The 23440-nt window shown below is 36.4% G+C and overlaps 1 protein-coding gene across 1 annotated transcript in view; it reads left to right on the plus strand.

Annotated features, from left to right (window-relative positions):
- Positions 1 to 4085: 4085 nt before the first annotated feature.
- The window catches only part of LOC308652321 (transmembrane protein 180-like), a gene marked incomplete at both ends in the record, with an annotated part of 55262 nt that continues 35907 nt past the window's right edge, over positions 4086 to 23440 (plus strand). Inside the window, 5 exons of the mRNA XM_081300065.1 lie at positions 4086 to 4235; positions 5165 to 5890; positions 13249 to 13403; positions 17471 to 17554; positions 20535 to 20657. Coding sequence (XP_081156191.1) covers positions 4086 to 4235; positions 5165 to 5890; positions 13249 to 13403; positions 17471 to 17554; positions 20535 to 20657 — 1238 coding nt within the window. The remainder of the gene's footprint in view (positions 4236 to 5164; positions 5891 to 13248; positions 13404 to 17470; positions 17555 to 20534; positions 20658 to 23440) is intronic.

Below are 23440 nucleotides of genomic sequence, written 5' to 3' on the forward strand. Positions count from 1 at the left end.
AACCCCAGTCCCCTGGAAGACCTCTTAATAGAATAAAAAGCATTATGGATCTAGACCTAGGGTTAAACAAACAATCAAAAAAAAAAAAAAAACCCTCAAGTTCTAGTTGCAGTTGACACAAACAGAGAAGCCTTTAGCAAACTGTTTGCAGGAGAGATTACCTCTTTGCCTTACAGGGTTTTGACAGTGACAAAAACTTTATAGTACTTTGTGCCATTCTCAAACATAAAGCTTATCATTGTTAGTGATACTGTTTGAAAATGTGGGTATGTTTGGGGACAATCAAAATATATCTTTTATTTATTTGTATGTTGGGGTTGGAGCAAAGGCCTCACACATGCTAAGCATGCACTCTATCACTGAGCAATATCCCCAGTTCATATGCATCAAAATCAACAATAATAATAGCAATGGATTATAACCTATTAAATGTTGAGGCCATACTGATATAAATGAGTGATAGGGAAAAGAAAGCCCTTTCTTATTGTAGAATACCAACCAAAAACTGTAAAAGGAATTCCAGTACTAAAAAGTAATAATATTTAAATTAAAGGTAAATTCACAAATCCCTTTCTTTTGAATACAGGCAATACTGAAAGATAAGATGTTACTGATCTAGTTTTTATTGCTAGTTTATAAAGATGAAAGCTAGTCCCCTCTAAAGTCTCTACTGCCCAGGTTGTCAACATTCAGGTAGAGATATAGTATTGAGACAAAATAAGATAATTTAAAACCAATTCTCTTAATCACTACATATAGAACACTTTGGAAAGAGAAAATTGGGTTTATGATTTGCTAATGGTCATTTGTAGAAGCTGAAGTTCTAGAATCATGCATGTGACCTTAGTCACTGGTGGTGCTGGCTGTTTTATCCATGACAAATAGAAGCTCATTTTGTCTTTAAATGGAAAAAATGTATTGGCATGTTCTTTTTTAAAAAATATATATATTTTTTTTTGTTAGTTGTAGTTGGACACAATATATTTTATTTTATGTGTTGCTAAGGATTGAACTCAGGGCCTCACCCGTGCTGGGCAAGCATTCTACCACTGAGCCACAACCCCAGCCCCTGGCATGTTCTTTAACAATCCTCTTTTAAAAAAAAAAAAAAATCTGGAGAATTAAAGTTACTGATAGGGTAAAGCAGTAAAAACAAATCCAAAATCCCACAGGCTTTATGCCTTTGAGGGGGGGCGGAATGTTAGTGGGTTTTTTTTTTTAAGGATACTATTTTCAGGAACTATACAGCTCCCTTGGAAAAACTGAAAGAAAAATTACACTGAATTTTTTTTTTTTGAGTGCTAGAATCCCTGCTTTAGAGGCACTTCATTATTCTTTTAGAGCCTGTTAGTCATGCATAGAAGCAGTCATAAGTGGCCTCTTCAGTGGCATTAATACCATTTGGCTGAGTAGTAGGTTAGTGAATAACTACCCAAGTTGATTCTAAAAGGTGTTCATTTAATAATTCACAAGTACTTAGTGTACTTACCCAGCCTGACCATTACAGCACTGCTGCTTTTAAACTATTCTGTATAAAGCATTTTGTGGTGAAGAAGATCCTCCAGGGGGGCTGGGGTTGTGGCTCAGTGGTAGAGCACTTGCCTAGCACGTGTAAGGCCCTGGGTTCGATCCTCAGCATCACATAAAAATAAATAAATAAAGGTATATGTGCCCAACTACACCTAAGAAATAAATATTAAAAAAAAAAGAAGATCCTCCTTCAGAAATTCTTTGTCCTTGGGTGTATATATGTCAAAATTATTTTAAGTCTTTTAAGGAGACTTTTTAGTTAGTAGTGGTGGCTTTGGAGAGATTTTAAGTGGTGATTTTCAGTTCAATACCTCCTGAAACACATATTTACTATGATGAAAGTAATCTAAAGCAAAATACTAATAGTTCTTTCCACAGAGGGAAGTATGGAAGATGTTACTTCCTCCTCTCAATACAATCAAGCAGAGAAATTCAGATTGTAGAGTTTTTCATAATACTATCAAAATCTTATATTTTTAGTTTCAGAAAGGCTGGTGCCTAACTCGATTTCTTTGAAAAAAAAATTTGAACTCCTCAGGGAGTTTATAACACTTTGCACACTTCTGAGTTTATAAATGCCTGCCTTTTGACTTAATGATAGATCAGTTCAGAAAGTCATGGCATGCTTCTTGTTTTAGTGTGCTTAAAATAAAACTCAGAGGAAAAAAAAAAAGAATGCCTAGATTTCAGTGGGCTAAATTTGTATCTTGGCTTTTGGTTCTACTGACTCCCTTGTTTTCTGGCTCTTTTAGTGACAAAGTGACCTCTAGCCCAGTCACTTATGCCCAGAGTAACTCCCTGAAGTGAGGTCTTCTCCAGTAGTTCCCAGCTTTTTTAAATCTGAGAACTACCCATTAAAGACAAAAACGTTGGCTGACCACATGAATTGTAGTACTTGTACTTTTAAGTATTTGAGAACTGTATAATGATGAGAATAAAACAGATTTGTTTCTCATCATTTTGGCAGAATCTACAAACATTTTAAGAGCAGAAGTATACATATGGGCAAAATGCCTTCTCCCCCCCCCCCCCCAGTACTAGGATACAAAACAGTGGCCTGTATGCTAGGCAAGCTCTACCACTGAGCTAGCTATATACTCAGCCCGTGCAAAATATTCTTTGTTTAGCCTACAATGTTTGGTACCCACATGGGGTTAATAACCTTTCTTGATAATTCTAATGCCCTACTGCTCATAGAATTAGAACCATCAGTCTACTGGGGTCAAAGTGAAGCTTATAGACCAATCATTTAATCATCTGAGTCAAATGTCCATTTCCCCCTTTTTAACCTGCCCTCTTGTTCCCTAAGAAATTGGGGGATCGTAGACTGCTCCTAGATCTTCCAAATTAAAACAGAAGTCCAAGGATTATTCAAGCAAGTAACATCCCTCAATTTATATGAATATTTGTCTATTTTCTGACTCAGTAAGATTGTGGAGATTTCGACAAATATTCTAGTAAACCAGGGATAATACATGAAGATCATGATGGTCTGTTAAAACTGTAGTCAAGTGGGATGTGGTGGTGCACACCTGTAATTCCAGTGGCCAGGAGGCTGAGGCAGAAGGATCCAAAATTCACAGCCAGCCTCAACAATTTAGTGAGACTCTGTCTCAAAAAATAAAAAGGTCTGGGGATGTGGCTTAGTGGTTAAGCACCTCTGGGTTCAATTCATGGTACCAAAAAAAAAAAAAAAAAAAAAAAAAAAAAAAAAACAGAAGAAACAATAACAACAATAAAAACTGTAGTTAAAAGATGAAACTGTGCCTACTCCTGCTTGGTTAACCTTTCCCTGTTTTCTGGTTATATGGATTAAAGGGTAAGGTGATAGGATAGATTTGAGAGAGGCATCTACATCAGAGCAAGAATCAGAATGTATTATTTCTACATTCCTTGTAACCCTCATAGATATCCTTTGGGTCAAAGCTACATAGTCTATCAGGAGAAGATCAGGAATAAATCTTCAAATGCAAATCTGTGCTACTGAATGGATAACTTTATCCTTAGATGAGGGACTTGCTTCTATTCCTTCTCTCTGACAAAATGCTGTCATCTCATTGTTCTTTTTCTGTTGTACCCTTCCAAGTAGGGAGGATAATGCAAAAGCTGACTGCTACCTAAGCATGTCCAAACATTTGGATAAATCCTACTTTACAATTTAGAAAATGTATGAAAAATATAAATAGAGGGCTGGGGCTAGGCTCCGTGGCAGAGCACTTGCCTAGCATGTGTGAGGCACTGGGTTCAATTCTTAGCACCGCATACAAAAATTAATAAAGACATGCTACATCTACAAACTAAAAAAAAATAAATAAATACAAATAGAGTCACATTGTATGCAAGTTAGAATTCAAGGCAATATCTCAAAAAATGTTTAGTACATATAAATAGAGTGTTAAATCAGGTGACAATTCATAGCTAGTAGTTTTGGGTTCTTAAGTAAAATTAACTAGTGTCCAATGGAATTTTTCCAACCATCAACTATTGCATGCAAACAGTGAGTTCTAACTTTTTTTTTTTTAAACATAGGGAAGAAAAGTTCCTTTGCATGGAAAATGACACTTTTCAATATCAATCCGGTTGCTCGGGCATACTGTCTGATAACATTAGGGACCGAAATGCTAAATTCTGTCTTCAGTTTCTATTATGTGAAATTTTTTATACATATATACCGAGTTCCTGAAGTGGCCTTCTATCAATCCCAGGTGAGATGGAGTCTTCACTCTACTTTTACATAGGACAGAACAACTTCTTCAGGGTTGTGTTATTATTGTTATTTACAAAACAGTTGATTCTTCGAGCAGCTGAAAAACTTCTTGATGTCTAAGGTTTTCTGAGGACAAAGAGAGATTTTTAAAAGATTGCCACTTAAAATATAAAACTAAGGCTATACTTTGGTCATCTTGCAAATTAACTTATGTGAAATAATTGATTTTGTTATTAAAATGTCCTTTGTCATAGAGAGGCCCGTGATAGTGCAAATTGTATTGTAATTCATTACAAGGGATGGTTTTAAAACTCTTATGTTTTATAATGCTACTTATTTATTAAAGACAACTACATATTTACTGTACTCATTTTTAGTTGGCAAACATTGATATTTTAATCTTTCCTGGTGAAAGTTATATAACGCTATGCCTATGAAAGTATGCCAAAATGACACTATGTCATTCTTTGCAGTAGCGTGGATGGCTCTGTGCACCATGGTTGGGAGACAGTCTAGCATAATGATATGGGCACAGACTCTGGGTCAACTACCTTGGTTCAGACCCTGACTATGTTGTTTGTTAGCTAAGCAAGTTGCTTAACCTTTTTTACCCTCGTTTTCCTTATTTGTAAACTGGGAATATTAATAGTACCTATCTTATAATATCATTTTTAAGGATTTGATAAAATAATGAATATGAATACTTTTATAATACCTAACACAAAGTGAATGCACATTGGCTTTGAGTAGTACTAGATGTTATTATTATTAATATTTCAACTGGTTCTGAACATAATGAGATTTTTTTTTTCTATCAGTTTTAAATACTTCATTTAAGTAAAAAAAAATCAGGGGTGATTTCATCTTATACTGAATGTAGTAGTTTACATGACTATTGAAATAAACCTGCATGTTTCTTCTCCTTAGATAATTTTAATGATCTGGAATGTTCTTAATGTCCTGACTGGGTATTTTCACATCGACTTTAAGACTGAACGCTTTTTATGCAGTAATCTTTCTGTCTTATATGGAACTCTTTTATATGCAGTGGCCTTCCTGCTTCCTTGGTTCCCTTGGAAATTCTATGAAGAAATTGACTGGCTTAGTGCACTTCACCTGGTGGTATCATTATGTGCTTTTGATAGCACACTTACTTGTGTGGAGCAAGCCCAGTGCAGATTCTTTGCAGAAACTGTTACTAGGCAAGAAAGTCATCTTCAGCTGATTAAAATGAATCATGTGGCAGCACTAGTAGGATCTACCAGTGTCCTTTTCTGTGGCCTCATCTCTAATAACTTGGAAATTCTGCCCAAATTTCAGTCTGTTGCTATTATCATTGCCTTTTTTGCAGCTTGCAGCCTTTATAGTGGCATGTACTACATGAGATATTTTGAACCTAAAAGAAGCAGCGAGGAAAATGTTTTCTTGGAAAGTGAAGAGGATCTCACCTGGACCTCTGTCGCCTTATTTTTGAGACAAATCTTATTCCAGAAGAACTTCTTCCTTTTTCTGATCATGAGTTTCTTACAAGTCTTCCATTTAACTTTCTTGAATAACTTCATGATGATTTTTGCAGATAATCTCATTCCCAGGAATGTTCTTTCTTCTTCCACAAGGAGCATCATGTACGGGGCAGGATTCATTTGCCCACAGGTATGTGATAACTCTTTGAATAACTCTTAACCCAGGTGGGTAGTAATCTCAGCTACTTGGGACACTGAAGCGGGAGGATCCCAAGTTGGAGGTCAGCATTGGCAATTTAGTGAGACCCTGTCTCAAAATCAATTTAAAAAAGGTCTGGGGATGTAGCCCAGTGGTGGGGCACTTTCCAAGTATGTGCGAGGCCCTGAATTCAATCCCTAGTACTATCAAAATTTAAAGTGTTTAATTCTTAATTGGCTGAGGAAATTAGAAACCTGATTATATCAGTAGTGTGAATAAGTTGCACACTTTTATTAAGAAACCCAAAGATTCAGAGCCCCAGACCTTATAGAAGATTCAGTAGAAACATAATAGAAAAAAGAAGATGAAAAGGAAAAAAGGAAGAGTCCAGTGAAAGCCAAGCAACATGGTATTTTAAACATTTTAACTTTTGAATGTTGTTCTCTGAGCTTTTCCATTTAAGTCTCAGCAGAACTATGGAAGAAAATAACAAGTGTGTAGTTTTGCTTTATTGAGGTATGATTTTTGTGACAGTTATATGGAAGAAAAGTCACTTGATCAAGAATCCATGGAGCCAGGTTTCAAAACATTTGGCAAAAGTCCTGAGTTCTGGAATTCCAGAGTGTTATTAAAATTCCATGTTCATGACTATTATTGTAGAGGGCATGTTCTCCTTCAAAAAACAAAAATACTGTCATGCTGTTTGTTATACCATTTGGAGAACTAATATATCACTCCCCTTAACCTAAATATGTCCACAAAAAAATGATTTAACTGTGATTTCAGTTTCTCCTGTTTTCATGAACAATAAGTAAAATCTATTACTTATACGCTTCAGGGAATAAGGAATAAGACATTCTGGATAGTCTAGTTTTTATCATTTGCCAACTTTCAAAAGTATTTAAACCATTTGGGATAGAAGTAGTCCAATAATGCTTAAGTGTAACCATAATTTCTTAAATGAAGTATATAGGATAGAATTTGCCTTTCTGCTATTAGCTCAGTTCTTTATGTCTCCTGTTTATATTATAATAATGACAACTCATGGATTATGCCAAACACATTGTACACATTACCTCATGTAATTCTTATAACAAGCTCTGAAGAGATCCTTTTCATCCGTATAGATAAGAGGCACAGAGCATCTATGTGCCTCAAGAGGCATGCACTTCAAGATGCTAACTTGGTGTGGTGGTGTGTGCCTATAATCCCAGCTACTCAGGAGTCTGAGGCAGGAAGATCATTTGAGCCCATGGGTTCAAGACTAGATTGGATAGGGGATGGGCTAGGGATGTAGCTCAGTGGCAGAGCGCTTGCCTGGAGTGTAAGGTCCTAGGTTTGATCCTCAACACCATATAAAAATAAGTAAATGGAATGAAAATATTGTGAAAAAAAATTCTTTTTATTTTTTAAAAATTTTTATTGATTTTTTAAAATAAGTTACATTGGAATGCATTACAATTCTTATCACACATATAGAGCAAAAATTTTCATATCTCTGGTTGTATATAAAGTATGTTGATACCAATTCGAGTCTTCATACATGTACTTTGGATAATGATGTCCATCACATTCCATCATCCTTGCTAATCCCCTGCCCCCTCCCTTCCCTCCCACCCCTCTGCCCTATCTAGATTTCATCTATTCCTCCCATGCTCCCCCTCCCTACCCCACTATGAGTCAGTCACCTTATATCAGAGAAAACATTCAGCATTTGTTTTTTTGGGATTGGCTAACTTCACTTAGCATTACCTTCTCAAACACCATCCGTTTACCTGCAAATGCCATGATTTTATTCTTTTTTATTGCTGAGTAATTTTCCATTGTGTATATATGCCACATTTTTTTATCCATTTATCTACTGAAGGGCATCTAGATTAGTTCCACAGTTTAGCTATTGTGAATTGTATTGCTATAAACATTGATGTGGCTGTGTCCCTGTAGTATGCATTTTAAGTCCTATGGGTATAGACCGAGGACTAGGATAGCTGGGTCAAATGGTGGTTCCATTCCCAGTTTTCCAAGGAATCTCTATACTGCTTTCCATATTGGCTGGACCAATTTGCAGTCCTGCCAGCAATGTATGAGTATGCCTTTTTCCCCACATCCTTGCCAACACTTATTGTTGTTTGTCTTCATAATAGTTGCCATTCTGACTGGAGTGAGATGATATCTTAGAGTAGTTTTGATTTGCATTTCTCTAATTGCTAGAGATGATGAACATTCTTTCATATATTTGTTGATTGATTGTATATCCTCTTCTGAGAAGTGTCTGTTCATGTCCTTGGCCCATTTATTGATTAGGTTATTTGTTTTTTTGGTGTTTAGCTTTTTGAGTTCTTTATATACTCTAGAGATTTGTGCTCTATCTGATGTGTAAGGGGTAAAGATTTCCTCCCAAGATGTAGGCTCTCCATTCACCTCACTGACTGTTTCTTTTGCTGAGAAAAAGCTTTTTAGTTTGAATCCATCCCATCTATTGATTCTAGGTTTTAATTCTTGTGCTATAGGAGCATTGTGAAAAAAAATTCTAAAAAAAAAAAAAAAGACTAGATTGGACAATATAGTGAGATCCCATCTCAAAAAAAAAAAAATCTACCTCTAAGATGTACTGTGTGCACATCATTTGTTTAGCAGGGTATACTAAAGGAACTTCTGGTTAATCAGGTGTTAATGTGTGCAAGATAAAATTATGCCCTTCCTTCAGATCACTGTGAGGTTTGCCAAGATTTTTACTCCTGTGTTAGCTTCCCATTACTGTAACAAAATACCTGGGATAATTAACTTATAAGAGGTTTATTTAGCTCACAGTTCTAGAAGTTCCATTCAAGTTTGGTTGGGCCCATTGCTTTAGGACTCTGGTGGGGTGCTGGATGGCAATGGTAGGGAGTGCTTGATGGATCAAGCTGGTCACTTCCTGGACAGAAATCAAGAGAAATAGAAAGGGGCTGGGGTCCCATAATCCTTTTCAAGGGCATACCTACTCCCATGACCAAAGGGCCTCACACTAGGCCTTACCTACTAAGTGTTCCATCACCCCCCAACAGGGCCACACTGGGGACCAAGCCTTTAACCCATGGGCCTTTGGGGGGCATTTGAGATCCAAAACTGTAGCAGCTCCTAATTTCAATGACCCAGATTAGGAAGCTGTTTGAATTTCTGTCTCTACTTATTATTTGCCACCATATTTTAGGCTGTTTATACCTTCTCACTTTAAGTCATGTGCTTATCTGTAGTTTCTTCTCTTTGCCAGCTTAAAAAAAAAGTTCATTAAATTAAACTCCCATGTAAAAATGGAGCTGATTTTTTAAAAACAGCCTAATTGAGATTTGATTCCCACTGCATACAATTCATTCATTTAAAGCACACAATTCAATATAGTTTAGCATATTCAGTTGTGGGATTACCACTATGGTCAAGTTGAGCTACATTTTCATCACTCTGAAAAGAATCAGTCAATCCTGACTTCACTCCCCTCAGCCCCTGGAAACCATTAAACTACCTTTTGTCTTTATGGATTTGCTTTTCTGGATTTTCATATAATAAAATCATATAATATGTGGTCTTTTGTGACTGGCTTTTTCACATAGCATGTCTTTAAGGTTCATCCATGCTGTAGTACGTGAACATTTCATTCTATATTAATCTGTTTTCAGATGTTAATAACATAATACCACAGAATAGGTATATTTAAAAAAGAGGCTCATGGTTCTGGAGTCCAAGGTTGATGGGCTGCATCTGATAATGGCTTTCTTGCTGGCAGAATCCTAAGCAGGAACAGGCCATATTATGTGGCAGGAGAGAAGGAGCCCAAGTGTATGCATATTCTAGTCCCTTATAAAGTCACTGGTAACCAACCATGGAGGCTCCATCCTGTTAATTATCAAATTCTAATCGCCTCCCAAAGGCCCACCTCTAAACACTGTAGGTGGATTAAATTTCTACCCTCTTAATACCTCTCAATAGGGACTAAACTCCAACACGAGATTTTGAGGCAACAAACCATATTCAAACCATAACATTCCTTTTTTATGATTCAATAAAATTCCATTAGATGAATGTACCAAATTTTGTTTATCTATTCATTAGTTGATGGACATTTGAGTTGTTTCCACTTTTTGATTATTAAGGAGTTATGTTGCTATAATCATTAGTGTTAAATTTTGTATGGTCATATATTATAATTTCTTTGGGGTATCTATCTAGGAATGGAATATATAGGTCTTATGGTAACTTTATATTTCACATTTTGAGATGGTGACAGACTGTTTTCCAGAGTGGCTACACCATTTGACATCCCTACCAGCAGTGTACAATAGTTCCAGTTTCTCCAAATCACTACCAACTCTTGTTATCTTTTTTTATTGTAGGCATCCCAGTGTGTGTAAGTGATATTTCATTGTAGTTTTGGATTTCCCTGATAATTAATGATGTTGAACATTTTTCATGGATTGTTGTATATGTTCTTTGGAAGACTATATATTTAGCTCATTTGCCCAGTTATTTGCCTTTTTATTATGGAGTTGTAATGTTTTTTCATAGTATCTATTATCAGATATACTTTATAAAAATATTCTCCTATTCTGTAGGTTGTCTTTTCACTTTCTTGATGGAATTGGAAAGTGTGAGTTCTCCTATTTTATTCTTTTCCAAAATGTTTTTGGCTATTCTGGGTCTTTTGAAAATCTATATGAATTTTAGAATCTATATGAATTTTAGAATCAATTTCTACAAAGAACTTAGCTGGGATGCTGATAGGGAGTTCACTGGATATATAGATATTTGGGTGGTATTGCTGTCTTAATGATGTTAAATCTTGGGCTGAGAATGTAGCTCAGAGGCAGAGTACTTGCCTTGAATGTGCAAAGCTCTAGGTTCGATACCCATTACCAAAAAACAAACAAACAGGGCTGGGGTTGTGGCTCAGTGGTAGAGCACTCGCTTTGCATGTGCGAGACCTGGGTTCCATCCTCAGCACCACATAAAAATAAATAAGTGAAATAAAGGTATTGTGTACAACTATAACTAAAATATAATTTAAAAAAAACCCACAAAAATCTTGATGTTAAATCTTCAGATCCCTGAACATGGAATGTTTTTCTATCTATTTTAAATTAAAATTTTTTTTTCAACAGTGTTGTATAGCTTCTTCCTTCTTTTGTTAAATTTACTCCTAAGTATTTAGATAGATATTTAGTGAATACCTGAAGGGTTTTCATGAGTAAAGAACTTAAGCTTTGGGCTGGGGTTGTGGCCCAGTGGTAGAGTGATCACCTAGCACATGCAAGGCCCTGGGTTTGGTCCTCAGCACCACATAAAAATAAATAAAATAAATGTATTGTGTCCAGCTACAAATAAAAATAATTATATAAAAAAGAACATAAACTTATACTAAGTATGTAGAGTCGTGATTTTATTTTGTTAGTTCCAATTCATGTTTTTTTACTTCTTTTATCTTTTAGCCATGTTCTGGGTAGAGATCATCAGATGGTTGAATTGTGGTGGAGTGAGGGACTGCTAATGCTTCTGAATGAATCATAACCTCTTTATTTCTTTATTGTAAAAATGGCATCTATTGTACAATTCCATTACCAAATAACTTACAGTAAGAACTATTACTCATGTCCTTTCACATATTTCACTTACTGAGTTTTTAAAACCAAGTTATATGTATAATTTTTAAAATAAAATGAGTTCATCTATGAATCTTTTGTATCCTGCATTTTATTTTGTTTTTAGTACTGGAAATTGAACCCAGGGGTGCTCTACCACTAAACTATATCCCCAGTCATTATTATTATTATTTTTTTTTTTTGAGACAGGGTCTCACTAAGTTGCTTACAGCCTCCTGGCTAAGTGGCTGGGGCTGGCCTTGAACTTGCTATCCTCCTGCCTTAGCATTCCGAGTCACTGGGATTACAGGTGTGCGCTGCCATACCTGGCTGGATCCTGCTTTTTTATCTTCACAAATTATGGAAATTTTCATGTAACATATAAATCTACTTTACTTTTTAAATATTTTATTTATTTGCATAAAGATATGGCTTATATCTTTTTATATATTGGACACAAGAATAATGACTAACAATTATTGAGTTCCTTGTATGTTGAATATAGAGCTAGATGGGGGTGGGAGGAAAATGTCTTTTAGGTGAAATCAGTTCTCTGTGATATAAACCCAGGACATCTGACATTATTAACTTCTTATATTTTGCATATTTGTTGAGATCCAGAGATGCAGATTCATTTTAATATGTGGAAATGTGTTACTTTGAATATTATAACTATACACAAGAGTATAATTCGATTTGCTAGATGCTTTGCATACCTTCTCTTATAGAACTCTCAGGAATGCCTAGGACTATAGCCATCACAGAGCTATTGCTTTTAGTATCCAGAAATCGAGCTCTTGTTTCTTGAAAGTAGAGAATTAAGCTAAAAAAAAAAAAATCAGTCGAGGGGGAAAAAAACACTTATGTTTATTAAAGGACATTTTCAGTCTACTTATGTCTTTCAAAATGCTCTTCTAATTGTAATGTATATACATTTGGGTAGTGAAACTTTTCAGGACTAAACAATGTGCTTTTTCTCTTGAGAACAAAGAGTGTCTTCTGATCTTTGTTAATGTACATATGTATATTTAGCACAAGCTTTACAGTCTAGAACAATGAACTTTTTCATTTGTAGCAAGAAATGCAGGGGAAAAAAGCAAATCTAAGTCTCAGATGTCAACATGAATCTATTGGAATTATGAAAATATGTGAGATTAGGCAGGACACACAAACAGAAAGAATATAGATAGAATCCTAGAATATTGTTTACTAAACCTCTGATTTTAGAGTAAAAAGTACACTTCAGATTAATATCATAGTAAGAATAATAGTGAGTTTTTTTATATATTCAACCATTGTTTTGGCTACTGTGCATGTACACTATGTGAATTCTGTTTGGGTTTATTTTAGATTTGAGTTGAATCTTTCACTTTACCATAAAGCAATGCTGTTTGTTGCTACTGATCAATGTCTTATATGATCACTTTTAGTAAAATCTACCTTAGTATGAAAATAAATTAGGAAACTATTTCCTGGTTAGTTTATTTGTTTTTATAGAAAATAATAGCAGATTATTTGTTATTTATAGAATATTAATATCCATAGTCAATTTTTTTGGATATATGTGGATCAAATCATCCGAAACCAAGAGAGAATTAGTTGTAAGTTTTAATTGATACTGTAATTCAAAAGCAAATTTATTTTGTAATGAAAATATTTTGTCATCAGTGAGAGTAAGTAGACATATAACGGGTGGGTTTGCTTCTTAACACAAAGCCAAATCTGTTTCCATTTCAGTGCCTTGTCCTTATGGGTCAGTCCTGGCTGAAGAAATTTGGTTACTATAAGATTATCTTAACCTCTTTCTACCTAGAAGGAGTGGTCTCCATTGTCATGTTACTTCTGGGACAGGATTACTATTACTGTTTGGCTTTTTATCTCACTATTATCAAGTAAGTAAATGCCGATAACAGTGAACATAATTTTTTAAAAATATTTTTTTAGATGCATGGACGTTTATTTTGTTCATTTACTTATATGTGGTGCTGAGAATCAAACCCAGTGCCTCACACATGGTAGGCAAGTGCTCTACCTCTGAGTCACAGCCTCAGCCCCCAGTGAACATCTTCGATGGGATTCCGGTGTAATATTCGCTTCTAGGCTGGATCATTGAATCTTTCTACCAAATTGTTTGAATGCTTGGTTTTTGTTTGTTTGTTTTTAGTACAAGGGGTTGAACCCAGGGTGCTTAGCCACTGAACCACATTCCTATTCCTTTTTGTTTTGAGACAGGGTCCTGCTAAATTGCTGAGGCTGGTTTTGAATTTGGGATCCTCCAGCCTCAGCCTCCCAAGCCACTGGGATTACAGGCACATGCCACCGCTCCCAGTTTAACAGTTTTTTTTTTTTTTTAAAGAGAGATCACACATTGGGTTGGGGATATAGCTCAGTTGGTAGAGTACTTGTCTTGCATGCACAAGGCCCTAGGTATCCCACACTAATTTTTGTAGTAAAGTTAAGTTTCTTCTTGGTGACCTATTAAAATGCAATATTGAGTAAATGCTATTGTCAGATTCAAAGAAGCTGAGATTCTATTCCTCCTTCAACTCTTTCTCCTATTTCTTCTTTTTTTCTAATTTTTGATTAACAAGTAATAATTGTACATATTTAATGGGCTTCAGTGTGAGATTTCAATACATGTATAAAGAAGGTTTACTGATTAAATCCAGTCTTCCTCTGCCCACATTTTTCTGGATGGCTAAATAACATTCCATTGTGTATGTCTTCCAAATTTTCTGAATCATTCATCCACTGATGGATACTGAGGCTGATTTCATATCTTAGCTTTGTGAATAGTGTTGTAAGAAATTAAGGTGTGAGGAATTTCTTTAGCATGCTGATTTTATTTCCTTTGAATATAAACCCAGAAGGGAGATAACTGGATTATATGCTATTTCTAGTTTTAGGTTTTTGTTTGTTTTTGCAATGGGGTCTTGCTGTATTGGCTAGGCTGGCCTCAAACTTGCAAACCTCCTGCCTCAGCCTCCTGAGTAAGTGGGATTACAGGCTTTTTCCTGCCCAGCTTTATTTTTAGTTTTTTTGAGGAGCCTCCATGCTATTCTCCATAATGACTGTTCTAATTCACATTCCCACCAGTAGCAAATGAAATTTCCTTGTTCTACACATCCTCACCATCATTTATTTCTTATGTTTTTGATGATAGCTTTTCTAACTGGGGTAAGAAAATATCTCATTGTAGTTTTGATTTGCATTTCCCTGATGACTAATGATACTGAACCTTTTTTTTTTCATATATTTGTGGCCATTTGTATTTCTTTTTTTAAGACGTTTCTAGTCAGATCATTTGCTTATATTTTAATTGGATTGCTTGGTTTTTGTGTTGTTAAGGTTTTTTTTTTTTAGTTCCTTATATATTCTGGATATTATTCCTTTGTCAGATGAATAGTTGGCAAATATTTTCTCCTATTCTGTGACTTTTCTCTTTACTGTTGATCCTTTCCTTCCTTTCTTTTCTTTCTTACTGTGCAGAAGAAGCATTTTAGTTTGAAGCAATCCCATTTGTCTATTTTTGCTTTTGTTTCCTGTGTTTTTGATGTCATATCCAAGAAGTCATTGTCTTGAAATGTTTCCTCTATGCTTTCTTGTACAGTTTTATGTCTTATACTTAGCTCTTTGTCCATTTTGAGTTGATTTTTTTTTTTTTTTTTTTTTTTGGTACCAGGGATTGAATCCAGGAGTACTAAATAACTGAGCCACATCCCCATTCCTTTTTATATTTATTTTGAGACATAGTCTCACTAAGTTGTTTAAGGCCTCACTAAATTGCCAAGGCTGGCTTTGAACTTGTGGTCCTCATGCCTCAGCCTCGAAAGCGCTGGGATTACAGGCATGTGCTACTGAGTCTGACTTGAGTTGAGTTTTTGCACAAGGTAAGAGTGAGGGGTCAAGCTTCAGTCTTCTGTAGGTGACTATCCAAATTTCCCAGTACCATTTATTAAAGAGACTGTCTTTTCTCCAACATGTGTTTTGGGTGCCTTTGTCAAGAATCAGGGGCTGGGGTTGTGGCTCAGCGGTAGAGTCCTTACCTCGCACGTGCGAGATCCTGGGTTCAATCCTCAGCACCACATAAAAATAAATAAGTGAAATAAAGGTATTGTAACCAACTACAACCAAAAAATAAGTAAATAAATATTTAAAAAAATTAAAGAAAATATCAGCTGACAGTTCCTCCTATTTCTGCAACTTCTACTCTTCCCCTGGCACCCAATCCTCCAGACATCTTGAATTCAACGGGTCCAAATCAAGGATCTTGCCCCTATCTGCTCTTTTTCACCTTTGTTCACCATTATGGAAAACGGTTTCACCATCTGTCTAGTTGCCCAAATTTGGGACTGAGAAATTGTTTCCTTCTCTCTCTGAATTTTGACACCTCCATTTAACACCTCAATCTCCATCATTGGCAGACTCATCCCGAATCCATCCTTCCCTACTCATTCAGCTCAGGTCTCAATGTCACTTATATGGAATGCTGTTGTAACCTCCAGTTGTCCCCATTGCCTCCAGTCTCTAGTCCCTCTAACCCTGCTGAGGGCCATTGCCAAGTAGGAATGACGCATCAAAATTTCCTTGCCAGCGTACCCCATGTTAAATGGACTTGCCTTGGAATTTCGCTGTTGACATTGCATGTAAGGTGACCTTTGCTCAAGGACCAGGGCGGATCCGGGTTTAGAGCTGATCAGGTTTTAGGAAGTATCCCGGTTTAGGATAATTTGGGTTTAAGGCGTTCCCGGTTTAAGACTTGGGTTTAGGGAAGTTCCAGGTTTAAGGTGTACCCTGCGGGGGAATAGGGCGTATCCTGCTGCCTCAGGCAGGCCCAATCCTTGAGTTCCCGTTGAGTTCTCGGGAGATTCAGAAAGTATTGGGAAAGAAGCCTCGTGGAGTAGGTGAATTGGGTGGCAGAACGGGGATTGCCCCAGAACGTGTGTAGAGGCCGGTGTGAGTTCGGGAATAAAGAATTGCTGTTTGAATCTACAAGGTGTGTGGTGGCTCGTGATTCTGTGCCCAGCCAAGACATTGGCATAACCCCTTCTCCCAAATTGCATCAGAATAACATGTCATCCTTTTTCTTAACAAGCCAATTGTTTTCATGATATATTTGAATGACATAAAGTCCTTTTTATGCAGGCCTTCTTTATCTTTCCATCCTCTTTTCTTGTTATTCATCCATTTACACTGTATTCTCCACCATATGGAAAGATTTTGAAATTTCTGGTTCAGACACCTCTGTGTCTTACAAATGCAGTTTCCTGTGTCTGGAAAGCTGTTCCTCATTTCTTGCCTGACTCTCTTCTAAAGGGTTTTTTTGTTTTTGTTTTTCCTGGGGTTTGAATCCAGAGGTGCTTAACCACTGAGCAACCCCCCCAATCTTATTTTTGTTTTTTATTTTGAGACAGGGTCTCACCAAGTTGCTTAGGGACTTACTACATTGCTGAGGCTGGCCTTGAACTTAAATTGCTGGGATTATAGGTGTGTGCCACCATGCCTGGCTCTTGTTTACTTTTTTAAACTTAAACTTTTCTCTCCATTTTATTCTGTTATCATAATCAAAATGTTATGTGCCTATTTACAGTTCTTAACTTATCCTGTTTTTATATTAAGAGAAAGCAGATGAAATTCCCTGGAAAGTTCTATTCCTTAGAATCTATTTGTAACTTGAGCAGATTTAATAAACAAGTAATTATTAGGGAATGGGAAAAAGCATAAAAACCATTAAAAAATCCTATGTGGAAGTAATTACTTTTAGAAGAGAATTGCATATATTTGAGGGACAGAATTACGTATTTAATATATCTTTACTTTTATAGTATCCAATTTCACTTTTTTCCTTCTTGCAAACCAAATGCCAAGTTTCATTTGATGTGTTTTTTAAAATAACAAAATCTGTGCCTTCTAGTTGTAAAATGTTCATATGTGTACATTATTTTAATTTTTTTTCTAGGGTGATTGTGCAAGCTTCTTTTTGTTTATTTAACCTGCCACTAGCTGACCTGATCCATGAAGATTTACAGAAGTTCAATAGGCAGTAAGTATATTTATTCAGATATTAGCTATAAAAGTGTCAGATGCAGGTAGGACCTATCGGAGTCGCTATATCTCAGTTATATTAATACTATAAATCACATACAAGAGAGATGGTCATAAGAGGCATCATTAGGAATTGGGGAGTAGAATATCATAGGATATTCCTATTTGTTTGCCCTGCACCATTTCCCTCCACTTTTGAAAGGGCATCATGATTTTTATCCCTCAGGTTCACACAGCCAATGTTACAACAGGGTTAAAACTCAGAAGTAAATCAAAATCTTAGTTAGCTATAGGTTCTACATAGTGCCATATACACCAGACAGTAAGGTAAAGTGACCTGTGCTCAGTGATGTTCTAAGAATTAAAATTTAAAAAACCAAGCTTCATCGTATCCTTTCTTACTTGAAAAAGTCTTAAGCTGATGATAACATGTTTTGTTCTTTGGTATGATTATAAATGTTTTAGGTCAGATATAAAATTCTCTTGGTTGACAAATATTTTCGGATATATACCTCCTTTTGCATTCTAAAGAGGAATGAATTATGTTACAGCCTTTTTTGTTAACTTTGTAGAAACATATTGCACAGTCTCTCTCTTTTTTAAGGTAACTGAAATGGAGGAGAGCTTTGCCCACTGCTTGTTCTCCTCTTTATATATGATTACTTTCCTGTTTCACAGTCCTGTTGCTGTCATAATCATAGCAATAAGTGAGCTGATGAGTGCCTTACAGTTCAGGACCATATCTTCAGTCTAATGACCTTTATGCTTAGAAAGACTGAGAAGACTTTTGTTTTTCCTTAAAAAGATGATTAAGTGCCAGGAGTAGTAGCTCACGCCTGTAATCCCAGCAGCTCAGGAGGCTGAGGCTAGAGGATCGCAAGTTCAAAGCCAATCTCAGCAATCAGTGGTTAAGCACTTCTGGGCTCAATCTGCGATACAAAAAAAAAAAAAAAAAAAAAAGAAAACATGTTAACAAACAGCAATTTTAGCAAATGTTTTACGCCTCTCAGTTTCTCCTCCTCCTCCTCTTATTCCTCCTCCTTCTTATTTTTATGTCCCAGAGATCAAACCCAGGGGCACTTAACCTCTGTGCCACATCTACAGCCCTTTTTTATTTTTTTGTTTTGAGACAGTGTCTCCCTAAATTGCATGGGGCCTTGCTGAATTTCTGAGGCTGGCTTTAAACTTTTAATCCTCCAATAACAGGTGCATGGCCCATGTTTGGCTCTTTTTTTTCTTTCTGTTTTTTTTTTTTTTTTTTTTTGTGTGTGTGTGTGTGTGCTGGGGATTGATCTGAGGCCCTTACACAAGCTGAGCATGCGCTCTACCACTCAGCTATACCCTCAGCCCTCAAATTCTCTTTGAATGAGATACCCTACAAATAAATGAAACATTTCAAACAGTTGGAAAGAAAAGGGCACCGACATATGCCAAATGCCAGTGTGCATAAGCACCATATGGCTATTTGCTTATTTACATCTAATAGCACCCTTGAATGATAGATAAGATTGACTTTACAGATACGACCTATGTGTCAGGCAATGTGGAAAAGCTGGGGATACAGTTTAGCAGGTCTTGTAAGAGACTCTCCACTTACCTGATACTCTTTGTTCCTCCTAAACAATGCCTACTTATGTGCATGTATGCCATATGTTGGTGACCGAATGGCTATTTGAGGATACCTGTGCTTTCCTGCTCTGATGATTCAATTCTACCCTTACCAAGAATTAGTGCTTTTTATTTTAAACCTGTTAATGTCAGATGTGCTTGTAATTATAATTACAAGGTTTAATTACTCTTAGATTTTATAAACTTAAGAAATACAGGTATAAAATGAAAACCTTTAAGTGATTTCTTTCTTTTTTTTTTTTTTTTGCTTTAGCCAAATGTCCTGATCATGTCAGAGTGGAAAGTTTTCTACTATAATGACAAAACACATGTGGCCCCTGCCCTCATGGCACATACAGTTTTGTGGGGGGAGACAGACTGTAGTTATATTACCATATGATTATAATTATCCTAATTTTTAGGAAACTTATACTATTCATGGATTAACTTTTCCAAGTTAACATAATAGCTGATTGAAGAACTGGGAATCAAATCCAAGTTCTTTCTATCAAGTCAAACTTCCTCCAATTCTCTGGCCTTGATTTATTTATTTATTTTCTTTCTTCCTTCCCTTCCCTCCCTCCCTCCCTCCCTCCCTTCCTTCCTTCCTTCCTTCCTTCCTTCCTTCTTTCTCTTTTTCTTTCTTTCTCCTTTCTTTTTTCTCCTCCTTATTGGCAAAGTTTCCATCACCAATTAAAACATGAAAAGATTTAATTTTGTTCAGTCAATGCACTTGATTTATTTTATATGACATCATTATTAAAAAACTACATGGCAGGAATCCATTAAAGTAATACTTAAGGAAATTTGGGCAGAAAAACTTAGGTGTGAATATCAGTTCTTTCATTTACACATCGTGTGACTGTGAATGTTGTCATCTGTTCTCCCATCTCTAAAAGAGGAGGGTGGCAAAAGCTTTCTTATGATTGCTGTGGGGCTTAAATTAACTAATATGTGGAGCTCACTTACTCAGTACAGTGCTCACTTACTGAGCATGTAAGAAGGCAGCAGCTGTCTTCTCTTTGCATCTTAACTATGGGGCTAAGATTTTACAATTACTCTGCTATTTCTATTTTTGTTTACTCAGGGTCAGGAGGGACTTCCTAGATGAAGATGTCCTTGATACATAGACATATATGTATGAACTTATGTGTATAAAAACATACACATGTGGGCCAGGTCTGGGGCTCAGTGGTGGAGTGCTTGCCTCACATGTGTGGGGCACTGGGTTCGATCTTCAGCACCACATGAAAATAGATGAATGGGGGGGTTGTGTCCATCTACAACTAAAAAAGAAAGAAAGAAAGAAAAAAAAACATACACATTAATCTGTGTGTGTGTTAAAGACCCATGTAATCTTTGTCTTCCAGATTGTCCCTTTGCTCAATGATTTTTGGCATCTATGCTCTGTTTACCAAGCCTGCTCAGTCTTTAGCTCCCATGGGGGTGCTATGTAAGCTAAAGCAGCATGAATATGGGGACCCAAACAGCAGGTAAAGTAACAACCTTTGAAATCACATGAAAGAAATATGAAAGAAAACTCTGTTGTTATCTTGCACTTTGGATGTTGTTTGCTATGAACTCATGTATCTCAAGTAAGCTATGACCGTGAATGCTGAAGGAACTTTATGAAGAGCATCTTTAAGTATTGGATATTATTTAAGTTATATGCACTACATATGTCAATATAATTTGTACTAAATTACATATTGATGACCTTATCTAAGTCATTCATTCATTATTTCATTTCACCAAAGTTTTTAAGGACTTGCTCTTATATGCCAGGTACAAAGGTACTGGGAATACAATATGAATAAGGAGACTTTAAGGGGCTCTACAGATTACAAAAAACCGTGATAAAGGGGCCCATCAGAGGCATAATGGGGCACTGTGGTAATGCAGAGAAGAGGTCCCCTCCTCAGTCTGCCCAGGGAGCACTTCACAGGAGTCGGGGTTCTGGAGCTGGGTTTGGGTGACTGAGTTGGATTTCCCCTCCTGAACACAGATGAAACGAAAACAGCATGGTAAATATCAGGAAGCACGCATGCACTCTCAATCAGCTGTCCATTTATTCATCCCATAAATATTATTGAGAGCCCCCCAAGCCCTAGACTATGACACAGCAGGGAGGTCTCTGTCCTCCAGAGGGAGGGAGGAGGACTTAAGAAAAACAGAGTGCTTTATATAATGATCAGTTCTTTGGTGAGAAATAAAGATCCGGGAAACTAAGAAGGGTTGGAGAATGCTGCATTTTAAAAGAGGAGAATGGAGAAGGCCCCACCAAGTTGACATTTGAAAGACCTGGAGAAACCTGGGAGGGAACCATGAAGATTCTCTGGGGGGAAGTGTTCCTGGCAGGAAATGCAGGTGGCAAGGCTCGGAGGTACAGCATGCCTGGTGCTCTAGGTCTGGCAAGGAGGCCAGTGTGCTGAAGCTCAGTGAGCAAGAGAGGAAGCCATGATATGGAGAGAAGCCAGGTCACACAGGGCCTTACAGGGCCTTGTAGGGCCCTATGGTCCTGCTTTGTTACTTTGGTTTCACTAGGAGATGGATGGTGGTGATTGATTGACTAGACCCATTTATAGAGCAGTTTTAATTCATAACAAAGTTGAGCAGAAAGTGCAAAGTTCCCATATATCCCCTAAGTAACCTCACTTGCATCGCTTCCCTCCTTATCAGTGTCCCTTATCAGAGTGGCACTTTTTTACAACTAATGAGCCTACATGGACACATCATCTTCATCCAGTTCATAGTTTATGCTAGGGTTCACTCTTGGAGTTGTGTGTTTTATGGGTTTGCACAGATGTATCATGGCATGTATCAACTACTATAGTATAATACAGAATATTTTCACTTCTCTAACAGTCTCCTGGGCTCCACCGATTTCTCTCTTTCTTCTCACTAACACCTGGCAATCCCTGATCTTTTTACTGCCTCCATAGTTTGGCCTTTTCTAGAAGTCATATAGTTGGAATCATATAGTATGTAACTTTTTCAGATTGGTTTCTTTCACTTAATAATATGCACTTAAGTTTCTTGTATGTCTTTTTGTGGCTTGATAGTTCATTGGTTTTTAGTGCTGCACAATATTCCATTGTCTGGATGTACCATAGTTTATACATTCATTTACTGGAGGGCATCTTGGTTGCATACATGCTTTGGAAATTGTGAATAAAACTCCAATAAAAATTGGTGTGTACACAGGTTTTTTTTGTGGACTTAAGTCTTTATTTCATTTAGATTGATGCTAAGGAGCATGTTGGCTGAATTATAAATAAGAATATGTTTTCTTCTGTAAGAAACTGCCAGACTGTCTTCCAAAGTGGCGGTACCATTTTGCATTCCCACCAACAATGAATGAGAGTTCCTATTGCTGCACAACTATACCAGCAGTGTCTTTCTCAGAGCACAAGTTTTTAATCTTCAATTCAGCTCATTATTTTTTTTCTTTACTGGATTATACCTTTGGTGTTGTATCTAAAAAGCCATTGCCACACCCAAAGTCACCTAGATTTTCTCTTATGCTCCATTCAAGGTGTTTTGTAGATTCAGGTTTTACATTTAGGTCAATGATTCATTTTGAGTTGGTTTTCATAAAGAGTATAAGGTTTGTTTGTGTCTGTGTTTGTGTGTGGATGTCAATTGTTCCAGCATCATTTGTTGAAAACACTATTTTTCTTCATTGTATAGCCTTTGCTTCTTTTTTTCAAAGTTAAATTGATTATATTTATTTGGTATACTCTGGTCTTTCTTCTCTGTTCCTTTGATCTATTTGTTTATTTTTTCACATACCAGACTTCTTGATTACTGCAGCTTTGTAGTAAGTCTCAATGTAGGGTAGTGTCAGTCCTCCACCTTTGTTCTCCAATAATGTCTACTAGCTTCTTTGTAAAAACTTTAGAATTAGTTTTCAATATTTACAAAATACCTTCCTGGGATTTTTGACTGGGATCTATAGATGAAGTTGGGAAGAACTGATATCTTAAAATATTGCTTTCCTATCCAAGAACATGGATTATGTCTCCATTCTGTTAGCCTTCTTTCTTTCATTGGAGTTTTGTAGTTTTCCTCATATAGATCTTGCATGTATTTTGTTATACCTAAGTATTTCATATTTGGGGGCACTATTATAAATAACATTATATTTTGAATTTAAAATCACAGTTGTTCAGGGGAGAGATTGACTTTTTTATGTTAATCTTGGATTTGACAACCTTGCTATCATAATTTCTTAGTCCCAGGAAGTTTTGTTTTGTTTTGTTTTTGTTTTTGTCAA

This window comes from Spermophilus citellus (genome assembly GCF_964194105.1).
Source record: "Spermophilus citellus genome assembly, chromosome: 6".
Taxonomy (NCBI): Eukaryota; Metazoa; Chordata; class Mammalia; order Rodentia; family Sciuridae; genus Spermophilus; species Spermophilus citellus.